This window comes from Gymnoscopelus microlampas (genome assembly GCF_963454915.1).
Source record: "Gymnoscopelus microlampas genome assembly, chromosome: 13".
Taxonomy (NCBI): domain Eukaryota; kingdom Metazoa; phylum Chordata; class Actinopteri; order Myctophiformes; family Myctophidae; genus Gymnoscopelus; species Gymnoscopelus microlampas.
Window position 1 is genome coordinate 7221911 of NC_139950.1, and position 25953 is coordinate 7247863.

Consider the following 25953-nt stretch of genomic DNA (forward strand, 5'->3'; position numbering starts at 1 on the left):
TGCATGTGTGCATGTATAAAATGTATGTCTGTGTTTGTAACATTACACACACGCACGTGCGCACGCACGCGCACACACACGCCCAAAATGATAATGTACTTGGCCATAGGGTCCTTAGAAGATAAGATTTGTGTTAAAAATTTTAAATTATAAAAAAATGGCCACTTTCAAGACTTTTCAAAAAATAGCAGATATACAGGCTCGCAGCCGCGCTGCGAGATTGTAGATCTGCTATTTTTGAGAACCACTGCGCTAAATCCTAACGTTTTTTTTTTTTAAACTTACGTTGCTATATACATAGCTAAAATCTAAAATGACACAGCTGCTTCCCTGGTTTTAATGGGTTAAATAAGCTCTACCTTTCTCACACTGGGATCCCTTCCTATGAAAACACTCTGGCTACATTCTCTCCCACCAGAGGCAAGTTGAGAGACAATACTTGGATTGTCTTTACATGTCCGCATGTGCATAAAGACATAAGGTGTGGAATGAGATCAACACGAGATAAGAATACATATAATTTAGAGTTCAGTGCGTTCATAGGACACCCTTAGGAACCAGCCTGAGATTGATTTATCAAATTACAAACGGAGCCATTAATCAATTGTCTTAAGAAATAGCACAATGATTCTTGGCAAATATCACCACTCTACTGTATCTGGCTACATGCTGTGTCAGATTAGACAATTCTTTGCAGGGCCGCTACGCTGTAAAATCGTGAGTACTCATTTTAACTCTGAGAGTGTACAAATGTAACCAAATGGACTTGATTTTATCGCGTATGAAACGCCTCCTCCAGCAAATGATGCAAAACTCATCTGCAACAGAGGAGCAAGTACAGGTTGTGGAAGAATTGTGGCAGATTACATATTAGATATTGTTATTATATTTGCTCTTCATCTGACCTTCACTTTTGCTTTATGATCTATTGCCCTATGATTTGACGTGACATTTTGCATATTACAAGAGTCAAGATGCCATGGTGGCACAGGCCTGCTATCTACTGTTTGGGTACAGCTTGGTCCTCAGGACACTAGCAGCTACGCTCTCATCGAGAGTATATATAACTATGGTCTGTTTCTTTCTGTTCATGGCAGAACTACTTCACCATATTCAACAGTGAATAAAGCATGCACATCCAAAGTTAAAAGGTTAAAGGAGTCTCCTACCGGAGAGTCCGCCGGTCATCAAAGTATTGGCTTAGGAATGCGACAAAATATATATATATATCTACATGAATTCAAGGCTTCATGGGGTGTGTAATTGATAGAAAATAAGTCATTTTTTGGGGGTAACTACTCTAAAATGGTCCTCACAAATGTCAATTTTGCAAATTCTACTATATATTTGGTCCTCAGAAGTAAGTAGTAATACAAACGCGCGTGCGTGCACATTGTGGGGTCAGGGTTGGCTAACAGTGCTGGTCAAACACTGGGACTTTCACTGTTGCCTGCAGGGTTCACACTGGACTGTAATAGTCTGGATGGATGCTGGCTGGCTTTCCCACGAGCCCTGTAAATACTGTCTACACAGGAACACACACACACACACACACACACACACACACACACACACACACACACACACACACACACACACACACACACACACACACACACACACACACACACACACACACACACACACACACACACACACACACACACACACACACACACCACTCTCTCTCTCTCTGTCTCTCTCTCACACACACACTCAATCTAAGACAAAGCCACACACACGTACACACATACAGTACAGTCTCACACACAGGCACCCGGCCAACTACTCGCATATTCATTCGTTAAATTGTATGTGCTCTTTTAAAGAACATAATGAATTGCCCCGCCAACCCACCACCACCCCCCGCCACACACACACACACACACACACACACACACACACACACACACACACACACACACACACACACACACACACACACACACACACACACACACACACACACACACACACACACACACACACACACACACACACACACACACACACACACACTGTAGAGCCTGTACTGCAGTATCTCACATTAATCTCAAATGATTTAGCATGTGAGAAAGTGTGTGATCATGTCCTATAGCTTACAGTAGGCATGTGGACTGCCTGGCAGGAAGACAACGCTAAATATGGTTATCTATCTACGAGGACACATGTCTCATGGTTTATCTGTCCCTGTCCCTGTCCCCTGAGAGGTCCCGTGCTGCTGTCACCACACACACACACGCACACACACGCACGCACGCGGAGGTCTTTAAATAGCGGTCGATATAGGAATGATATTCTAGATTAGTGTTTCTCAAAGTGGGTTCCAGAGGGGTCTCCAGCTAAATAAGGAACAGTTTAACCACGTGATCCTCATTTAAAAAATAGCAAAAATAGCCGTTCTACAAGTGGATCGGCTATTTTCAGTATACAAAAAGAGAGAAAAAATAAATGTGCATATGACATGCACAAAATAGCAGGTTTTTTGATTGATTGATTGATTGATTGATTGATTGATTGATTGATTACTTTATTTAGAAGATTTGCAGGGGAAAAGCGCATGGAAGTACAGTTTACAATACAATGTCAGCTAAAATAGATTGCTCATAAAAGCCGCAATGGCTTGTTTCAAGTGAGATCCCCACGTACCCAATTCATGGAGGTTGAAAGTCGTTCACAAGCTAGAAGGGATTCCAATGAGAGAATGTATAACAATGACTAGGGCTAAATTTGTGCCGGAGCTGTCTGGTCTGGTCTGCCTGTCTGTGTTCTGTGACTTGGGGCCCTATCTAGGACCCCTTATGCCTAGACAATCTTTACTATTTTGAAAAACATTTTAAAATAGTGAAAATAGCCAATCTACATCGTCAGCTTTTAGATCGGATATTTTAACTATTTTAAAATGTGTTTCAAAATAGTAAAATAAATGCTCGAAAAGTTTAGCCATAAGTGGTAAGGCGGCGCTCAAGATAAGGGCCCTTTGTGCCTGACAAAAGTGAGAGTGAGTAGTATAATACGGTCTATAAACCGCGTTGCTCGTGCTTCATGCCATGGTTTCATATGCGCGTCGAGTGTCCGTCTGTCTGTGACTGTGTCACTGTCTGCGAAAGTGAAGGCACGGAGGGAGGGGGAGAGAGAGAGATAGATAGAGAGAGCTGTGTCTACGCGCCCCTCCGCGTCTTTGTCAGAATCGTTCATAAATAATACTAGCTTTCTTCTATTGCTACATTCTTGATTATTCAATGCATTATTTGATGTGGAAACAGTTGCCCTTATGCTGTTATTTGGCCTAGCTTTCTGGGGCTATTATATGGTTAAATCAATTCATTTTATTTTATGAAAAAATGAATAAAAGATTAAGCACTGAGAATGACTATTCAGATCATAGGTTTCTCGCTCTCCACCTACACGATAGACAGTTGTAATATTATGTACTAAATATAATCTAACCACTAAGATCTTCTCCTATGGGGGTCCCTGGCAAAAAAAAATCTTCTCAAATGGGGGGTCTGTGGTATCCATTTAGGGGTCCTTGACTTGAAAATGTTTGAGAACCACTGCTCTAGGATTCTCTCTCTCTCTCTCACACACACACACACACACACACACACACACACTTCTGTGGGGTTATCCTTGGCCTGTGTCCTGCTACCCACCGGGCCCACCCAGCTGCTAGGAATAAAAACACATGTGCACGCCACACACACACACACACAATGTACCCAAGCTGCACTCGGCTACAGCTGGGAAACATTAAGTTAAAACTGGGCAGTCCAAAATGCTCCTGCCATCATCTAACAAAGAACGATACATGTAGACACACACGCGCGCATGCACGCACACGCACGCACACGCACACACACACACACACACACACACACACACACACACACACACACACACACACACACACAGACACACACACACACACACACACACACACACACACACACACACACACACACACACACACACGAAGCATGTGCACCGTTAACATGCAAATTTAAGCACAAAACAGTTGCCTGCCCTTATATTGCTATCAATACTACTTCTGAAAGTCATAGTATTGTATGTGTGTGTTTGCGTTTGCGTTTGCGTTTGCGTTTGCGTTTGCGTGCGTGCGTGCGTGCTCCCTTCCAAGTTAATACATATTGGCTGGTTTAGGTCAGAGAGTGCATTTTTGCACTGGCTGTTACAATAATTAAATGACACAAAAATATAAGTGCACTTTAAACCCAAGAGGGACTTGGCTTTTGAATTTTGACCAGAAAAGCAATAGGTGGGTAGACAGTCAAAAAGAGTTTAAAGGTAGAGTAAGTGATATTTTTTGGTTAAAACAAAATGTTTTTTGTTAAAAGGATAAAGCACTATAGTGTGTTTATTCAATAACAGGAGTCTCCCTGGATCTTTAATTAACAGAAAATACATTTTCAGGTAGGTGGCAAAATGTCAGCCAATCAGGAGATAGTACCAATTTATCAGCTTCATTTTGATTTTTGTTCCAGTTCCAATTTTGTCTGCTCATTTCTTTGTGTCATCACTTCCAATTTCACTCGTTTAATCTGTATCCTGTCCGAGTTCTCTTTCCTGATTGGATAAAAGTATTATTCCGACCTGAAAATGCATGTTCTGTTTAATATAGAGCTGGAGACATGGTCGCTTCTGTTACTGAACAAACACTCTATAGCAATGAGTACTATCAGAATATAGTGCTATTTTACACTTATTTTAACCAGAGAAAATCACTTACCCTACCTTTAACTTGAAGGGAGAATAGAATGAACACTGGCTGAATAATGGCTGATGCTTTACCTGCAGCTGGAATCTTACAGTATAGCAATCAATACTGTAGTGTAGTTTATGCAAAGCATCATTAAGAAATGCATACATGTCCAAATAATTGTTTTATCAATTATGTACAGATACTGTAGGATGAGTCATACGTTTCTGTTTCACAGAATAGAATAGTTTATATAAAGTTTGAGGTTGTATGTCTTGCAGACAGAACATTGGTCATAACGGTCACATGCAGGAATATTAGAAAGGATGTACCACAGTACCACAGAATGAGATATATAAAATTACCCCTTTTCTCCCCAATTTAGTCGTTATACCAATTGATTCCTCCCCACACACAGATTTCTCTGTTGTCTCTGCTGTGGTATCCTACTGACTCACCTACCAGTGAGGAGCCCCCACAGGGAAGGCGTCCTACTCCTCCCGCCCAACACTCCCTGCTGACAGGTACCGCCCCAGCCCGTAGGATTACGTGCAGAGACACCCTCCCCGCCCGGCTTCCCTCCCCCGAACAAGAGGGGCCAATAGGGTTCGCGTAGACACTCCACAAAGCCGGATGCACCACGGTGGATTCAAACCCACAACCTCCGTGGTGGTGGGCAGGCACTTTACCACTGCACCACCCGAGTGCAACAGAATGAGATTTCAATACATTTATAGAATATCAAAAATATATAACATAGCAATATAGACAGACAGACAGACAGACAGACAGACAGACAGACAGACAGACAGACAGACAGACAGACACACGGCTAGACTCCTGCAGAGCCTCATCTTACCCATGAAGGACCCGGTGCTGCAGATGAGACTGAAAAAACAGCTTTCAGGAGGCAGAGTCCCACACTTACTGTAGAGAGACACACACACACATAACAAACATGAATAAAAACACACTTACACACAAGATACATGGATATGTACAATACGTATGAGGAGGAGGAGGAGGAGAAGAAGAAGAAGAAGAAGGTACTTTTCGGTACAGGGTGATGATTTTATGCGAATCGACTTCAAGTGTAAAAGATTTCATTGACTAGTTCTATACATAGAACATGATTCAAATATGAACTCAGATGCATTTTGGCAATTTGGCATCCAGCCTTGTGCAGAGTTACAGCCCATACATGTAATAAATGTTTAACCACTAAACCCCAGCATCCGTTAGTGGGGTAAACTTTCACAGAGAGTATCTTTTTTTTTTTTTTTTTCAGCAAAGATATTTAATATAGAGTGAAAACAGAAAAGCCACTAGTATAGAGCCCTGATTCTACAAATGCCTTCTAAATCAGTAGTTCTCAAACGTTTTCGTGCCAAGGACCACCAAATTGTGTATATATATATACTGCGTGCACAATTATTAGGCAAGTGAGTATTTTGACCATATCAACATTTGTATGAATATTTTCCAACTCCAAGCTATATAAACTTGAGTGCTTATTGGATTTGACCATATCAGGTGATGTGTATTTGTGTAATGAGGGAGCGCGTGGCCTAAGGAGATCAACACCCTATATCAAGGTGAGCATACTTATCAGGCAGATTCTCTTCCTCAGGCAAAATGGGCCGAAAAAGAGATTTGACTGACTCTGAAAAGTCAAAAATTGTAAAAGATCTTTCAGAGGGATGCAGCACACTTGAAATTGCAAAAATATTGGGACGTGATCACAGAACTATCCAACGTTTTGTTGCAAAAAGTCAACAGGGTCGAAAGAAACGTGTTGAGAAAAAAAGACGCAAATTAACTGCCAGAGAATTACGAAGAATCAAGCATGAAGCTACTAGGAACCCATTGTCCTCTAGTGGTGGCATATTCCAGAACTGTAACCTACCTGGAGTACCCAGAAGTACAAGGTGTTCAGTGCTCAGAGACATGGCCAAGGTAAGGAAGGCTGAAATCCGACCACCATTGAACAAGACGCATAAGTTGAAACGTCAAGACTGGGCCAAGAAATACCTGAAGACAGATTTTTCAAAGGTTTTATGGACTGATGAAATGAGAGTGACTCTTGACGGACCAGATGGATGGGCCCGTGGCTGGATCAGTAATGGGCACAAAGCTCCACTTCGATTCAGACGCCAGCAAGGTGGAGGTGGGGTTATGGTATGGGCCGGTATCATTAAAGATGAGCTAGTTGGACCTTTTCGGGTTGAAGATGGAGTGAAAATCAACTCCCAGAACTACTGCCAGTTTTTAGAGGACACTTTCTTCAAGCAGTGGTACAGAAAAAAGCCTGCATCTTTCAAGAAGACCATGATTTTTATGCAGGACAATGCTCCATCACATGCATCAAAGTACTCCACTGCGTGGCTTGCCAATAAAGGCCTTAAGGATGACAGGAAAATGACATGGCCCCCTTCCTCACCTGACTTGAACCCTATTGAGAACTTGTGGGCTCTTCTTAAACGGGAGATTTACCATGGAGGGAAACAGTACACCTCTCTGAACAGTGTCTGGGAGGCTGTGGTTGCTGCCGCACGAAAAGTTGATCGTCAACAGATAAAGAAATTGACAGACTCCATGGATGGAAGGCTTGTGGCAGTTATTGAAAAGAAGGGTGGCTATATTGGTCACTGATTTTTTTGGGGAAATGTTAGAAATGTTTATTTGTGAATTTTGAGTTGTTTGTTCATTATTTTCACTTGAACAGAAGAAAATAAACAAGTGAGATGGGAAAATATTCGTTTTTCATTTAGTTGCCTAATAATTCTGCGCACCAATATTTGCCTAATAATTGTGCACACTGAGATATTCTCTTAAAAAAGACAAAACCTCACTTTTACTTTCTTGAATATTCAGGTTTGAGCTTTGTTAACATTCTGGATTGAGCGAGAGTGCTGTAGTTGTTAAATAATGAAATGTATCCTCAAAAATACAACTTGCCTAATAATTGTGCACGCAGTAATATATATATATATATATATATATATATATATATATATATATATATATATATAGTTTTGTGCCAGGGACCCCCAGAAGAGAGGATTAGGGTTAAAAAATTGTTTCAATCAGATCTGCTCCTGTCCTGTCATCCATCCAGCCTGTGACCTTTGACCTACTCTACGCTGGCTCTGGTGGAGCCAGGCCGGTGGCCCACAGCCACAAAGCTGTCTCAGCTGACTGGTCACACACGCACGCACGCACGCATGCACACACACGCACACATCAATGCTTAAACACACAGAGACACACTTCAGGGTGTGTGTGTGTGTGTGTGTGTGTGTGTGTGTGTGTGTGTGTGTGTGTGTGTGTGTGTGTGTGTGTGTGTGTGTGTGTGTGTGTGTGTGTGTGTGTGTGTGTGTGTGTGTGCGCGTGTGTGTGTATAAACACACAGGACATCATGAGAGTATCCATGCAAGAATCCAAGCAGGAATCCGTTATTATCATCCTATACAAGCTGTTCCAACAGCCTACAGGTACCTTCCCTACATGTCGGGTGTAAACCTGGGTATTTACACTGTTCACGTCGGCTTTTGATGTTCAAAGCTCAGCGTGTCTAAGAACTAAACAAAGGAGGAAGGAGAGAGGCGCTCGATCCTTCTCCAATGTAAGACGACCCCTCTTTTATGGGGAATTCCTGTGTCTGTGTGTGTGTGTGTGTGTGTGTGTGTGTGTGTGTGTGTAGGTGTGTGTGTGTGTGTGTGTGTGTGTGTGTGTGTGTGTGTGTGTGTGTGTGTGTGTGTGTGTGTGTGTGTGTGTGTGTGTGTGTGTGTGTGTGTGTGTGTGTACATGGCAAGTGCAGACCCGCGCTCTCTCTGCCTCCCAGCTACACTACACTGCCACGGTTGCACTTGCAGGCAGGAAATCTCAAGCCACAAGTTATTTTGAGAACCCCCCCCCCCCCACACACACACACAGGAACTGTCTACTTCAAGCTCACTCGCTTTCTGTCACCAGGGTGGCAGAAGGGTCATAGGAGACAATGACAGGGCATTCCTGTTTGAGGGAAAACAAGACAGCTAGACGGAGAGAGAGAGAGAGAGAGAGAGAGAGAGAGAGAGAGAGAGAGAGAGAGAGAGAGAGAGAGAGAGAGAGAGAGAGAGAGAGAGGCGGAGGGATGGAGGGAGGGAGGCAGGAGGGCTTGGACATCACTCTGACCTGATGAGCGGTACGTTGTCCAGGGTACAACACAATGTTGATCCGCTCTGCAAGTAAAGATCTTCTTCACATGACTGGTTGTATAGCCTGGGGGAAAGGCACACGCACGTACACAATTATATATTAAAAACAAAACAAAAAACGGAATCTGTTCAAACTTGAATATCATTGCTGTCGGGCAGAAAACTTTTATCTCCATTTTTTTTTTCTTTTGTAAATTACATCACCAAAGTAGTGAAAATAGCAGATCGACTACTTTCACTATTTTCCTTTTTTTAAATATATAATCATAAAAAAAGTCACAGTTTTGGACCGACAGTGACGATACATTTGTTTTAATAAATGGCTCCAGAGTGGTCTTGTTGTGCTTTGTTTGTTGTGAAAGGGAGGAACTGACCAAGACCAACGTTCCGGTTCACTGTCAGTGGGAAAGTTTCACCACAGCGAGCAGTCCGCCCGGTCAGCACTGATTTATGGACTTTGGGAAACATAAATCATACTTTTGGACACAGGCATTTGGAATTTTTGGAATAAACGTTTTCCAATTAAAAAATAATCTTTGGAGCCTTAGCAAACCTCCCATAATTAATGCACTGTTACATCAATATGTATAAGCAATCCATGACGTTAAACATATTCCAGAGTTAACCGTGTGTTTAACTGCTTTGTGGAGTAACCATGTTTCCCTCAACTTTTTGGTCCACTTCACAGCAAGTGGTTTCCTACAGTATATCTCCGAGAATGCCGCTCAATAAATGTTTACGATGGCGGCTGCACTGCGGCTTGTGTTGCATTCTGGACTATTGAGGCTCAGGCTACTGTGGGTGTAGAAGCTGGTATCTCTATCTTCTACTCTGGATTTCTCTGTATAACTGTTGAACATGGATTGCAAACTTGGTTCCCAAACGTTTTAGCCCAAGACCCAGAAGAAACATTAGACGTTTGCCCGGGGCCCAAAAAAATATCAATCTGCCATTTTCACTACTTTTTATACATTTGTTTTCTAATTTAGGAGAATTTCTTTGATTTTGTTTTATTTTATTTACACAATTCTTCTTGTAAATATTTGAATTTGTTTTCAACACATGAAAATGTGTGAAGTTTTGTGGAACGTCTTATAAAAAATCTTTCAGAATAATAACAATTAATAACAAGATTCAGGAAACAAAACATAATGGGATATTTACTTGCGACCCATAAAAATTGGTCCGCAACCCAGACATGGGTCCCGCCCACCGTTTGGGAAACAGTAGGGTAGACAACGGTGACCAGATGTCCCGGTTTGCCGGGGACTGTCCCGGTTTCAAGCTGGGTGTCCAGACAGTCCTGACAAACATCTCTAAATCAGTCAAATGTCCCGGTTTTCAACATTCACTATACCACATTGTCCCGGTTTTCACCACAGTCAAAATAATAACAATTGCTGTGCCTATAGATGCTTATCATGTTCTGTTGAAAGGTTCAGCCACTCGGTGTGTTAAGCTTGCTAAAGTAATTGTGCGTTAAGAGCTAAAAAATAAAAGATTGAAAATATAGATTAAATATATAATATAAAAAGAAAATGTCAAAGAAAATGGTCTAGAGGCTCACAACACGTCACCATGTGACACTTTGTGATTTAAGTGATTAAGGGTCCCGGTTTGGGTTTGGTCAACCTAGGGCTCTAGGCTATACAAAAGGCACTCACACTTTTATTGTTAGGGACTAACCCCAAAACCTGACAGTTAGGGACGATGATGATGTTTCTCCCACCAAACTGATGTGTAGCTGCACCGAAAACATCACCACATGACTTCAAATCGTATACGTTTGGCTAGCTACCAACGGGAATAGGAAAATACACCATCAAACTACAAAACAGGAGCAGAAAGGTGTATCCCCAATATCATACGATAAGGACAAGGATAATTCCTTTTAACAGGTCGTTCATGAAAGTCCTTGCGGTCTTGTTTCCAATGAGAACCTGTGAGCAATTAGGGGTTAAGAGTCTTGCTCAGGGACAAATTTAATTTCATCGACACATATGCTGGCCTAGCTTGGAATCGTACCTGTGGCAACCAGGGCCTCTGGCTCCCTAGTCGGGCTCACTAACATCGATAACATTGAGAAAAATCTGAAAAAGTCTTCATCCAAGTGTGGGCCAATCAATCTGAAATTGCACATGGGTATTGAGCATTTGTGTGCTGATGAAGCAGATTTGTCAATTTCCCCAAAAGTAAGCTGTTAATAAGCATTTTTTGTCAAGTCTAGTTTAGAATAGTTTAATTTTAAATTGTATTAAAGGGTTCTAGGGTGGATTTTTTTCCTTTAAGTTAAATTCCAGTATGAATCACTTGGTGTCATTAATCTGTCTCTATCTGTCTGAAACCTATAGTACTCTATGTAGGTTAAAAGCAGCACAGCCAGACAATCATTTTGTTTTCAGTGATGAGGAGACACAGAGTTTCTAAGAATCAGTTGTAGTCAAACAGTAGCTCCAGTTTTTATAGATTAACCCCCGGTTGGCCAGAAATAGATCATGGCCCTGGGTTCAGGTCAGCTTAACCAGTTAAAATATCAAATGCACTATGCAGCTCATTATCATCTAATCTAATCTATCATAGAGCTTTTTGGATGAATGGGTCCTCTGTTGACTAAAAAGGACAGTTTAACCTCAGAATATGAATAAACCAAAGATACAGTAGTCCTATTAGGCTAGAATGGAATGGGAAAAACTGTAAAAACTAAACCAGATATATTATAGTTTTACATTAACCACATGGACCCTACCCCTATTCTAGAAAAAACATCTGGCGGAAATAGCCAATCTACAAGCTCACAAGTTATTTGGTGTAGAGGGAAATACCAGTGGACCTAGTGAAAATTTGTGATTATTGAGAGGTATAATTAGTTTTTAATTCAGGACATATTTAGTAACATACCAGTTATCCACGGGGCAGACATGCTGGTTGTAGAGGGCCATGGCATACCTGGAATAAAAAAGAAGAAGCAATCTTTTATACACTGTTATGGTTATTTTAGGATTGTCATAGTGAAGGCAGTTAAAGTGTAAACTTTTAGTTAAACCATGAAGACAAGTCATGTGTTTTTACTGGCTGACAATCATGACATAATGTATACACTTTACATCCTTTCTAAAGTACTTCAATCTACAAACTCAACGCGTGGCATTGTGAGCTTGTAGATTGGTTATTTTCACATTTTTTTTCATTCATATTCTCCTATAATGACATACCCAAGGGATAGATCATTCATTGATTATTTTATTAAATTATCGATTATTGTTTTATAATCGATTACATTGATTAGTTAAATTAACTGTTGCACCCCTGAAGTTGATTGATTGATTGAATACTTTATTAACAAGATTAATAACAGTAAAAGAAGTAAAGTCAGAGGTTATACTGGCTCTCCCCAGGCTGGAAGAGGGAGAGTAGCGCCCAGGATTACATCTGCAATTGGCACTGGGTGAAAAAAAAAAAAAGATGACACAAAAAGCCCTTGTAGGGGTTTGTTTCCATTGTGGTCCATTGTACTCAATTCATCAGTGAAACCCTAAAGCTTTTACCGTGAATGTAGTCCTACACTAAATTCCTTTGTCCTTCACCGTTAATACGGCCATTCAGGAACACACTTCGAAATGCACATGGAGTACTAAACTGTGACACGTGGACCTGTTTGGGACTGTCCTGTGGAAGAAGGTCACCTGAACCCAAACCCTGGAGGAACCCAGTGACACGGGTCAGACACACACAGGTGTTTAATCAGTCAGGTCACTGAGCACTTTGGGTCAACTTCTGTTGCTTTTGAATGTGCTACACAAATAAAGGTGACTTGACTTGAGGTCGGTGACTAGTTGGATCCACAGTAGAAGTGAATGACCGTTAGGAGCATACAGATAAGGCTGCCAAACGTCCCTTGACATAAGGAATCCCTTATTTGGAAACTAAAAGACATGTCTCTTATTGAACTGGGATATACATTGTTGCTTGTTTTTTGGGGAAATCAATCAATGACACACATTTTACAAGTTCAAACAGCTCATAGACATTTAATTACTATCATAAGGATTGGAACCACTCAAACCTGCTTTTTTTTCCTATACCAAATCTCTTTGCCAAAAATAGCCGATCTACAAGCTCATAACGCTTCGCATTGTGAGCTTGTAGATCGACAATATTTGGCTAATGTTCCCCCAGAATATGGATGCTGCTGGGGTTCAACTGTTTAATACAATACAAAAACTGTATACTATACAGTGAGATTTAGTCTTTTTTTCTGGGCGTTTTTCTAGAAAATGTGTCCCTTATTTGTTCCAGTCTCAGTACCCAGTTTATCAGTTCCTGCACTCTCACATGCTAGGGGCTGGTTTCACTGGCAACCATTCTGTGCCCCCAATTAACCCATTAAAACCGGGAAAGCATCTGCGTCATTTTAGATTTTTTTATTTGGAACAGTGGTTCTCAAAAATAGCAGATATACAAGCTCGCAGAGCGGCACAAAGTTGCTGTTTTTTTTTTACATTTCTTGAAAAATCTGTAGTGTTTTTAATATTTTTTTATATTTTAATATTTAATTATATTATATACTATATTCAATAAATACTTTTTTTTTTGCGGTTTTCAAATACCTTTTGACACAGAATCAAATGTTTTATGGTCATGATTCACAAGGAGCCTGGATGGCTTGGTTCCAGGCTTATAAAAACTAATAAAATTATTTTCGGAAATCTCTATGGGAAAAATGTATGGGTTTTCTATCTGTGGCACCACAAAATGGCCACCACTGCTATGCCCTTCCTACAGGACATCTGAGGAAAGCAGCAATAAGAAGAAAAGGAAGTGAGGAAGGCGACTGCAAATGTCACCAGGATGTACCAACATCCATTCATTATCCACACACACACACACACACACACACACACACACACACACACACACACACACACACACACACACACACACACACACACACACACACACACACACACACACACACACACACACACACACACACACACACACACACACACACACACACACACACACACACGGTTTGTCCTGATATGTGACAGCCAGTGTTGCCATGTCCGCTTATTATAAGCGACTTTGGCTTGTAAATATTGGTGGTTGCGGGTTGTGCACTTATTGGGCTTGTTTCTAGTGTAGTTGCTTATTTGGCCGTGGTCCTAAAGTTCTTTAAACCTTAAACAGTCGTTCTCAAACATTTTCATGTCAAGGACCCCCCAAATTATGTGTACAGACAACCCCGCTTCTGAAAATGTTGTGCCAGGGTCCCACCGTACAAGATTTGTGTAGTTAAAATGTTTTTTGTTTTTTTCAGTTTCAAGATTTGAATAGGACTCAAGTGGTCAAACTGGGCCTTTCTTTTCGGCTTGTTTTCATAGACCTGGTTGCTTATTTCTCTCGCAAAATCTGGCTACGGCAGCAGCCTGGGGTCACTAACAGGCTAAACAGCAATTAAGATCGTCTCCATGGCAACGAGTAGCATCCTAAACCTCAGACACACGCACACGCACACGCACACGCGCACACACACACACACACGGTCAGTATGACCATCTCTGAATGCACAGCAAGCCCTGAAATCACACACAGCTGTCCTCCACACGAGGACCAACGTCACGTCCCCTCAGGTCTTACAACGCCAAACCTCCTGGTTGCTCCCCAAGACCAAGTACCGCACCTGGGGCGATGGGGCTTTTGTTCTGTTGCTGCCCCAAACTGGAATGCACTCCCCAATACTCTCAGAGAAGAAGCCTCCAATCCTTCAAAACCGCTCTCAAAACCAACCTCTTCAATATGGCTTTCCCCAGCTAACTGCACACCCCTCTGTTTTACTGTTCCAACTGTTTGTATTGATTTGACTCCATAGTCATATCCTTTATTAGTGTTTTTTCTAATAAAGTTGGTTAAATTATTATTAATATTATCATTACATGCAGTGTTGTACACCCAGGGCCAGATCCTGAATCAATGGGCCCTCAGCCCCCCCCCCAAACCTCCACAACCCTATCCCCCTCCCCTCCTAACACTCAAATGCAACTAGAACCACATTACATACATTGAATGTAAACTCCACACAACTGCCTGCCTGTTGTTTGTTTGTTTTTTCTGCCGCCAACATCAAATGAAACATATGGTGGTCTCTCGCACGCAGAGACTCACACAGTGTAGCGTGACCCCCATTGCTGAACCCATTTGGGTTCAGCTATATGGGCTATATATCAACATGTGGGTCGGGGCCCACTGGTGGGCCGTAAGGATACTGTAGTGGGCCCAAAAATACTTGGCAAAACACACGCAATATTATTCGAATGATAATATACCCTGAATATTCAACAATGTAAAAACAAATGTCATGGTATTTTTTCTTTCTTTAAAACCTTGAAAAAATGAGTTTTCATACGTATACCATGTTAGTTCCATTGATCCAAGCCAGGCCCGGAACACTAATCGATTGATCATTAAAATAGACATGCGCTGATAGTGCACACGGCCCACCCATCTGACCACTTAACACGGTCAGATGTGTGGTCCGCCGACGCTTATGAGGTTTTCCGAGTGGGCCCTGAGCCAGAAAGGGTTGAGAACCTTTTTTTAACAACTATGTCTCTGTATCAAATGAAGATGGACAACCATACTCTTGAGTTCTCATCGACGGTTACTAAGCAAAGAGGAACACGATGAGGCGTGGTTCTTATTTACAGTACACAAGCTTGTTTACAGTGTTGTTCCTCAAATTTTGATATTTCAACAGAAATATATCAAATAAGCCAGAAACATTGTCACTCTCTTCACACACAAACACACACTTCCCATTCGGGGATCCAGCTCTGTGTGCGCGCACACACACGCACACGCACACACACACACAAGTTCCCAAACTTTTTAGCTCAACACCCAGAAGAGAAATTAGACGTATGCCCGGGACCCAAACTAGTAAGGCCAGTCCACACCAATGCAACTGCCATGGGGGATAATGGTTGCAAGTTGTTGCATGTTGCAAGGAGTTGCATTGGTGTGGACTGGCCTTTAAATGTTTTTTTAATTTATTTATGGAAATGTATCCGATTTTTTTAGTATTTAGTATTTTTTTAAATACTTGGAATAGTTTTTAATTGAGGAAACAGTATATTTATATATATGTTTTAATGTAGGAAACCCAAAAAAGACCCATACAAATTGGTCCGCGACCCAAACATGGGTTCCGACCCACTGTTTGGGAAACCCTAGTGCACTAGAACAGTGGTTCTCAGTCTTTTCAGGCCGTGACCCCCCAAAATAATCCTAGTGTTGAGGCATTACATTTTGTTTCAATCGGTTCCACAGATTTTTTTAGGTATTAAAAAGGTCTTAATTGTCACTTCACTGTCATCTGGGGACCCCCCAAAAAGAAAATCATGTGGGGACCCCCCTGAGGGTCCCGGCCCACAGGTTGAAAACCACTGCACTTGAAGACACATACGGATGCCCCCTGATATACAGCGACATTAAGTACAAAGTAGTGCTTCTACTTCCTGTGGTAATGCAAACATCACGCCATCTGCCTCCAGCTCTGCAACAGCAGCCATGAATAATCATCATCGGGACGAGACGCAGAGGGAGGGAATGGGGGATTGGTGGGGGGGGAGATGGTGAGATAAGAAAGCATCCTACTGAAACATTCTACAACCTAATATGGAAAATAGATACTTGTAAACATTGGCCAAATGTAACAGTTACTCATTTCAATACTTTAGAACAAGGGTTCCAAAACTTTTTAGCTCGATATCCAAAAGAGAATGATGTCAGATGTCTCTCCCCCCCCAAACTAGTGAAAATAACCGAGAATATAGCAAGAACTTGTGCCTACAATGACATGCCCAGGAATAGGGGGACGACAGGGTTAATGCTAGGCAGAGATTTTTGTTGTTACAGTTGCACTTCTAAGCCACACTGGTGGCAGCGTTTTGGACTTGGAGGATCGCCTTATGAAAGCAATATAAAGCAGATGGAAGCCATGCACAGGGCCGCTGTTCTGTTGCATAATGGAGTCTGACTCTGGGAAGCCAGCGGTACGAGTGGGCAGGTCTGACAGAGTGGAACACCACCGTCAGGTAGAGCCTCCGCCTGCAGGAAAACAAGCATCTGCTCTGAAAACCCCCCCAAAAAAAGACCTGTATTTTTCTTCTTTGACTGGCTTTTACACTACTACGCTGAAGTAAGTGGAAAAACAAACTGAGTTCTGTAGAAAGGTAAATAGTGAAGGGGAAAAAAGGAGGGGGAAAAAAGATACCATATTTTTATATTCAACCTGCTCTGCTAACCAGCACAGTTTTTCCTGACATTTTCAGATGCACATTTTAGTTTATATGGTTGAGTTCTCTCGCCCCCCCCTCCCCCCAGACAGGTCTGGTGCAGAGGGGGGGAAAGCACAGCAACTCAGGTGAACTTTACTAAGTCTAGAGGGTTTAGTGGTTAAAAACAACACCAGCACAGCTTGAGGGCATTTCTAAATAAAGCAGACCTAGTTCCTCTCTCTCTTAGCATGCTGTATCTGGACCTGAACCAGTGTGCCCTGTGGTCGCACAGGGCTAAATAATAATAGCTTTGTTTACATAATTGGGCCCCCGCCAAAGCCATGCTGTGTGGTGAGCCGTAATTGCATGCCTGGGAGCAGTATATAGCAGGAACAGACCACGTTTCCCCCCCTTTCAAGATTCTATCTATGGCAAGACGCATTTGGGAAGAAGGATTGCTATGGAAACTTGTGGCGTTCTGTACATTTCCTTAAGGGCCCAAAAGAACGACATGTCAATAAAGAGCAGGTATAAAGATATGATGATTCAACTAACTGTACCTTTTATGGTCACTGTCGGGTGGAAACCTTGTATGTTCAAAACTGTTACTTTTCAGAAAATGGAGGGGGGAAAAAGAAGCCAATGTGATTATTATTTATTCACAAGCTCTTGTTAATAGTTTCCCGTAGTTCAATATTTATGAAAACCCACATACACTTTGTCTATTCGATTTCACTTTCACTTAAAAGTAAAAAATAAAAGAAATAAAAAATCTACAAGCTCACAACGTGTTGCATTGTGACATTAAGTATTGCATCAATTTACGAAAAACAACATGTAAAAGTCAAAATATGGAGATTACAAGGTTTCTGCCGGACAGCAACGTTATGTAATGCATGTTGGCAGTGTAGTCTAGCAGCCCTCAACAAGTAACCTGTCTATCTGTTTTAACCTTAAACTAATAGTACTGCCTCTACACTCCTGGGCAAAGCCATGCAAAAGATTAAATACTATGCGATATGTACTGTTATTACACAACTTGGTTGAATGCTTGATTCTGGTTGGTCAATCACTGAATTCATCCCTGTTATTTTTGAATAGTGACCGCTGAGCGCAATAACAGACCACTGTCTAATAAAAGACCCAAAGCACATGGCTCATATGAATCTGTACTGCTTGATTTTTGCTGTATCCATTTACAGCTAAACAGTACTCTCAACAATGTTCTTGAAAACATTTGAAGCGAGAGATATACAATGCAGTAACCGAATGTTGATTCTATAATCAACACGTCCGGTTGTTTCCCAAGCTGACCGTGTTGCACTGGACGCGCCTGGCATAAATGAATACTCTACTTTCATTACCGTAAGCAATTAAATCCTTTTAAAAATCAATCAAACCTTCTTCAGGGTGATAAAGACCCCTCCGCTTCGCTACGGGGTCTAATCAGTAATCACCCTCTGTAGGTTTATTTCTCAATAATCACCTGCTACCCATTGATTATCCCTTGCTTATTCATTTCAACCCTATACTTCGTTGACCAGGGCCCCTTAGGGGGCTATCCTTGGCCCACTCCCGCGCCCTCCCCCCCAACACCAAATCTCTCAGCCGAAATAAGCTGAAAATGTAGATCGGGTATTTTCACCAAATGTTTACCTATTATGACATCATGCCCAGAATAGGGATGCTAGGGTTTAAGTGTTTAAAAACAACAACAACAACAACAATGCAAACAGTGATAATGTTAAGACTACGGGAGTCCATGTGTCCATGATACTGTACATCCTCTGATATGTCAACATTCAACGGTATGTCTGGCAGGAGAAAATGTCAGCAGTAGTCACTAGCACAAACAATAAAAGAAGCCATTGTTTTAAAATAGCAGACAGTAAGGCACCCAATCTGACCTTTGAATTTGAAAAGACAATCATTATTGAACTGAGAAATGCCAGTGGAAGGACCTGGGAGTTTGTGGTGAACACAAACCCCAGCAGTAACTAAAATAACGTTGCTGTCGGGCAGAAACCTGTTATCTCCATATTCTAACTTTTTGTGTAAATTGACGCCCTACTTTTATACATATATATATTTATAGATTATATTACAGCGTCACACAAAAGTATCAAAAATATCAGATCTGCAAGCTTGAAACGCGGTCTGAAGCGACGCATTTTGAGCTTGTAGATCTGCTATTTATTTTGCTTTTTTTTTTTTTTATCCTGAAAAGTAACAGTTACTTTACCAGAGTATGTCCATTTTCCAATACAGTATACTACTACTCCACTACATCTCATAGGCAAATATTGTACTTTTTACTCCACTACAGTTATTTGGCAGCTTCAGTTACTAATTACTTTGCAGATTGAGATTAATACAAAACATACATTAAAAAAAGTGCTATTTTAAACTTAAGCTATTCGAAAATAGCCGATCCACAAGCTCACAATGTGTCGCAGAACTTGTAAATCGGCTATGCTTTGAAAGACACATTTGAAAGGAGCCCACCCACGCTAGCGCTCCGTTTCCTAAACAATTAGCACAATATGTAGAATTGTGTTTAGGTATTAAAAAAATATATTTTTAATATGTATTCTTTTGGGATTGTTATGCCTTTATTGATAGGATAGCAGTTTGACAGGAAGTGGGGAGAGAGAGATGGGGGGTGACACGCAGCAAAGGCCGTCGGGATCGGGACTCGAACCCGCGACGCGCTGTCAGACTACGTTGAGCCAAGGTGCCCAGACCTGTACGCCAGCCATCCGGGCCATCCATCCATCCATTATAATTCTAAAGCAATGTTTTTGCTGTTCTACATATACAGCCAACCATTTGAAGAAACTGCAGATTGAGGCTTTAGCCTTTGCTTTTAAAAAATACCTGAGACCAATGTCATTAGGGTTTATGGAAGATGCTTCTGAACATGTATTCTATTGTTGTTTGATATATTCAAACGTTTTTTACTCATTCTATTGGTAGCTTGACCACTTAGAATGGCCTTTAATCTTAAAATAACTAATAACAGAAAATAGCTATGAGCTCACAATGCGCCGCAGCTTGTAGATAGGCTATTTTCGGCGAGCGACATGATTCCATGGAAGACATAATGACTCACAGCATAATTGCCTATATACTTTTTTGGCCACATTGACATTTCTGCCTCTACTCTCCTAACACTGCTTCTTCATTGTGCCTGGTTGCCTATGTCCTTAGCCTATCAGAATGCTTGCTTACAATCCAAAATAATGATCTGCCTAAGTCATTTTAAGTCAACTTTTTGAATGGGAGAAATGATTTTGGAATGTAATAAGCATTCTGAACCGGTGAATCAGCAGAGTTAGGAGAGTAGAGTTAGGCAGAAATAAATAAAGGCAGATAAACATGGCAAAATTTGTTTTTTTTTCTCATGATTGCGTAAGTCAACTAGATGACTTAGGCTGATAGTGATTTTTCATTTCTTCTTTTCTGAAAACCTTAAAAATATGACTAAGGCAAATTTATGCTATGAGGCTTACGAATGGCCTCTGTGGAATCCAAATGACTGAAATCAGTCGTGGCGACAGAGAACTTTAATCCATGTGTTGGATGCACAGGGAAGGCAGGGCTCTAGTGTCAGATACCGTGTGAAAGCCTTTGAATAAGCACTGCGAGCACCCCGGGCCCGGGCCGCTATTTACCCAACTCCCTCCCAGCTCCACTCACTCCACACAGGGAGGGATCAGCGTTGCCAGATTCTGCGAGGGAAATAAGTAACCAGGTCTAGGAAAACAAGCCCAAAATAATATAGGCTATATATATATTATTGTTGTCTCTATGTTTTCACTTTCCGCCCCCCCCCCCCCCCCCTCGGCCAAGCTAACATTGGTCAAGCCTCACGTGACACGTGACAATACGTTGAAAGAGTGTGCTCGGATTGGCTAGTGAGACGTATGACGTATAGCGGCCTTTAAATAGATATGTCACTTTGAAAGAGACTTGGTCTCTTTCAAAGTGAGGTAAGACAGGAATAATCACGAAATGGCTGAGAAATGGCGGAGCAATACATTATGTAGACACACTGGTGTCATCACAATACGTAATATAAATAGCTTAGACAGGATTAATCAAGAACAGTACATTCCAGTACAAACTGATATCACAGTTGATGACAGTTGATAGCACGGTTCTGCTGGCGGAGACTTGTGCTCCGAGGAGCACATTTTCTAGTTATTATTATATTTATTTTTTTTAAATAGCCAATCTACAGGCTCATCGCGACGCGTTGTGAGAAAAAGGGGGGGGGGGGGGGGGGGTGAAAAAATTGGTAATTTTGGAATATCATTTTTGAAACATTTTAACAACACAAATCTTGTATGGGGGTCGCTGGCACAGAATATTTTTAGATGAGGGGTCTACAAACAAATACATATTCATCTGAGGATCCTGGCCATGAAAATGTTTAAGAACCACTGGTTTAAACAACATTTAGGAAACAAGCCCAAATAAGCAACCACTCTTTAGAAACAAGCCCAACAAAAAGAAACGCAACCGCCGCAACCACTACCAATATTTTACAAGCAACTTTACAGAAAAACAAGCCCAAAGTGGCTTAGGATAAGCGGACATGGCAACACTGACACGGAGGGATGGGGTTACGCAACAAATCATGACCACTGGCATTCCACTGCCCAGGAAGAGGGACTCTTGACTCTGCCCCTTGGAAACAAGGCTCCGTTGTGAAGGTAGCAGGAAGGATATACTATTAAGCGCTGCCAGGGATCAGACACCATCCTCTAAAGTTAACTTAGCGGCAGTCAGGTTTGTGCTTTGAAAAACACTCAACCGTGAAAACACACAAACATTCATTCACTTTCCTTTAGGGGTGCAGGGGATCATTTAATAACATAAATAATCGATTATCTTGAAAAGTGCGCTCCGCCAGCCAGGCCGGGTTGCCTACCCAGGGCCTGCAAAATTTGGAAGACAGTCATAGCAAATTGGAATGGAATCTGAAAAATCGGACATATACATCATCTTGATAACATGACCCTGGAGATAGTGTGCCAAAGTTTTGGGCAAAATCTGTAGGAGTAGTAGCAAAAGGTGTGTTTGGAGAAACCACGAAATAAGTCTGAAAATGTCTAAAATTGAGAAAATGCCCGATCTACAAGCTCACAACACGCTGCATCGTGATGTTTTTCACTATTATTGCACGACACATAAAAATTATTAATCGTAAAGTAATCGACAGAGTAATCGCTAATATGAATAATTTGATACTGTAGTTGCAGCCCTACTTTCATTACATATGAACACAATTTTCCCACCCCTAATTTGGTAATGTCAATTTATTAACTTCTCAGTTCCACATCACCGGCCACGCCAGAACCTGTGAATTGCACCGCACTCACCCACACCAGGTGTAACCTTGAAGCAACACTTCTGCTTCAGATCACAACGTAGACAAAATGGTAATCAGTGCACACACATGATGAGCAGCATTACAGCCATTACAGCCCATTTACAGACCGTCAACTTTGATCATGTGTTTTGAAATAGGGCAATCTGTCATGTGTCCCCCAAGGGATCCGCAGCAGCATCCCTCTCCACCAGAGCAGAGAGGAGAACTCTGAACTCCAACATCACCCAGAAAGAGTCCATGTACTCTGACTGTATCTTTTGAAACAGCACCTTAAAAGACCTGAGGCCGATTCTACAAATGCCCTCTAAATCAGTAGGTCTCACATTTTCAAGATTTTTCAAAATATTTCCAAAAATAGCAGCTGTGATTTTGTACATAGACATTTTTTTAATAGCCAAACACAAAAATCTAAAATGACTCAGATCCTTTCCCGGTTTTAATGGGTTAACTCATTCAGTGCCAGACTTATTTCTGTCTGTGTTTGCCCAGTGCCAGAGATTTTCGTTTTTTAACTCAGTGTGTGCGACGCTCAGAGAAAAAAGAACAACAACCGTAATCGGCCCCTTCTCTTGCAGCAGCATGAGAATATACCATCTCTAGCCAAAAATGCACGAGAGGACCAAGCATGGAACCTTGGGGGAACCGTGGCTAACTTGTTTTTTTTTTGTAGAAAGCCCTATTTCAGATTTCTTAACTTTGTCGCTCTTATGAGTTGTGACAGATGATGACGTTAATATGAATATCTAAACATGGCGATCGTCGAGCAGAGCATGACGCAGGAGAGCGGACATGAAGTCACACGCAAGCATACATACACTCACACATTCACAACCGTTCGGTATCTGTGATAATTAGCTTAAGAATGTGATCAAGGGCCACATGAGAGGTGATAATCCCACAGCCTTCCAGAACAGAACTAATCCATGGCTCCCTGGAATTCAGGCCAATGGGGCAACATCATGCAATGGTGCCCTCCACTGAGTATCTGTGGTGGGCATCAAAAAATGTCTCCTTTCATCAAATACACAGTGGTGGAAAAAGTACTCGCATTTGTTGAGCATTGGTACCAAAGTATTGGTATCAAAATGTACTTAAAGTGCCAAAAGTAAAAGTACTCATTATGCAGGATGTCCCATTTCAAGTTTTCAAATGTACAAAAAGCTTTTGAAAATAGCAGATCTACAAGCTCACAATGTGTCGCATCGCGACACATTGTGATCGGCTATTTTCAATTGGCCGAAATGTATATAGGGCTGAAGTGGTTAAAGCATGTTTTGTAATAATAATCTAAATCTACAAAGTAACTAAAGTTTTCAAATAACTGTAGTGGAGTAAAAGCACAATATTTGCCTCTGAGATGTAGCGGAGTAAAAGTAAAAGTATTGGATATTGGAAATACTCAAGTAAAGTACAAAAACATCAAAATTGTACTTAAGTACAGCACTTGAGTAAATGTACCTAGTTACTTTACACCACTGCAAATACATCAGCAATATGTCACTGGTTTGTCCATGGCCTGAACGAATAATGGTAATGCTACTACTGCTTGTCTACAATGTATTGTGTCCGGGGAGCTCAGTCAGTAGAGCTCTTGCCTTTGGACCACAAAGTCATGAGTTCGAGCCTGGGCACCGCCGACTGAGCGTATAGTAGCACGGCTTGGGTGCGGCAAGTCGTGCGGTAAGTACTGGGTAGCTGATGGTAGGTGTGGCGCTCCACCTCGGCATTCCATCTCCCAGGGTTCTAGAGCAGGGGTCTTCAACAGGGGCTCCGGGACCCCTAGGGGGTCCTCAGAGTTACTACAGGGGGGCCGCCAAATCTTTGTGTGATAGCCAGGAACCTTTTCTTTTCTTTTACATTAACCACTTCATTCTGAGGGGAACGTTTGACGAAAATAGCAGATCTGACAAGCTCACAACGCCTCGCAGCGCGAGGCGTTGCGAGCTTGTAGATCTGCTATTTTCAGCAAAGACGTTTGGGGGAGGGGGGAAAAAAAGAGCATACCAAGTACAAGTTCTCTAAGTATTGAGGGTTTAAGTAGTTAACTGTCTGAAAATACACATACACGTCTATGACACTATCTATGAACATGTTTGATATGCAAAACATGTGATTTTATACAACATGTAGATGGGGGGTCCCTGCTTCATCTCTTGCTCAGCTAAGGGGTCCTTGGCCTGAAAACATTGAAGACCCCTGGTCTAGAGCATGGGATAGACTCCCTCGTTCTCGGCTGATACCGACAATAAACCTCTCAGACCTACGGACTACTATAATAATAATAATAATAGTAAAAAGAAAAAAAATTATGCACACCTCTCCAAGCATTACTAAAGGTGATTTTGTTAATTAATGCCAGATCTGTCTTTCGCGTCAACGCTTTGACGACGTACAACCACCCGACTGAACCGTACGTGATTGTTCACAACCATTCAGAGATTGGTGGTGATCTCTCTCGGCACGTTTCATAAATGTGCCATTCAGAAGCAGACATGTTTGCCCACGTCAGCCCATCAGCTGTGATTGCGGGCACTCAGCTGATGAGTTGAGTGCCCATCTGGGCTGCTTGAAAATACAACAAAAAGACAATAAAGCAATAAAGAAAAGAGGAAAAAGAAACCGTTTCACATCCTCAGAGGTCTAGGTAGATAACTATTTGGGTCTAGGGGACCACCAAGGGGGGACCACCAGGGGTCCAAATGGACCCATAACCCATGAAGACCTGAAGCCGATTCTAAAAAAATGTCTTCTAAATCAGCAGTTGTCAAACTTCTTCGAGCTAAGGACCCCCAAAATGTATTTACCTGCGGACTCCCCATCTGAAAATGTTTTTTTGCCAGGGACCCCCAGAAGAGAGGATTTGTGTAAAAAACATTTTCAAGTTTTTCAAAACATCTGGGGTCTGTGGACTAATATATCATATATATCACACTGTTTTTTTATAGCAAATCTAAAAGCTCACAACGCATCCCGACGCGACACGGTGTGAGCTTGTAAATCGGCTATATTTTCAAATGGACGATGTATAGGGTTAAAGTGGTTAAACTGATTTTGATTAAACCATTAAAACCGGGAATGTCATTTTTGATTTTAGCTATATATATAGCACATTGGTTGGCTATTCAAAAATAGCAGATATACAAGCTCATAGTGCGTCACTTCGTGCCATGCAATGAGCTTGTAAATCTGCTATTTTAGAAAAAATCATGACAATTTGTGCAAATCTTTGAATATATATACATTTTTAAAGCGAACATTTTTAATTCAAATCTTTGCTTCTGGGGGTCCCTCAGGAACAAAATATTTTGAGATGGGGGGTCGGTGGCCAAATAATACAAATAATTTTGGGGGTCCTTG

The 25953-nt window shown here is 41.6% G+C and overlaps 2 protein-coding genes across 2 annotated transcripts in view; one reads left to right on the forward strand and one right to left on the reverse strand.

Annotated features, from left to right (window-relative positions):
* The window catches only part of LOC311058359 (transmembrane protein 150A), a 52001-nt gene that overhangs the window by 23277 nt on the left and 2771 nt on the right, over positions 1-25953 (reverse strand). Inside the window, exons 3-5 of the mRNA XM_084075788.1 lie at positions 11818-11865; positions 8897-8983; positions 5580-5647 (exon numbers count right to left, since the gene is read on the reverse strand). Coding sequence (XP_083931914.1) covers positions 5580-5647; positions 8897-8983; positions 11818-11865 — 203 coding nt within the window. The remainder of the gene's footprint in view (positions 1-5579; positions 5648-8896; positions 8984-11817; positions 11866-25953) is intronic.
* LOC311058421 (histone H3.2) overlaps positions 3577-25953 on the forward strand; it is a gene marked incomplete at its 3' end in the record, with an annotated part of 204516 nt that continues 182139 nt past the window's right edge. Inside the window, exon 1 of the mRNA XM_084075858.1 lies at positions 3577-3621. The remainder of the gene's footprint in view (positions 3622-25953) is intronic.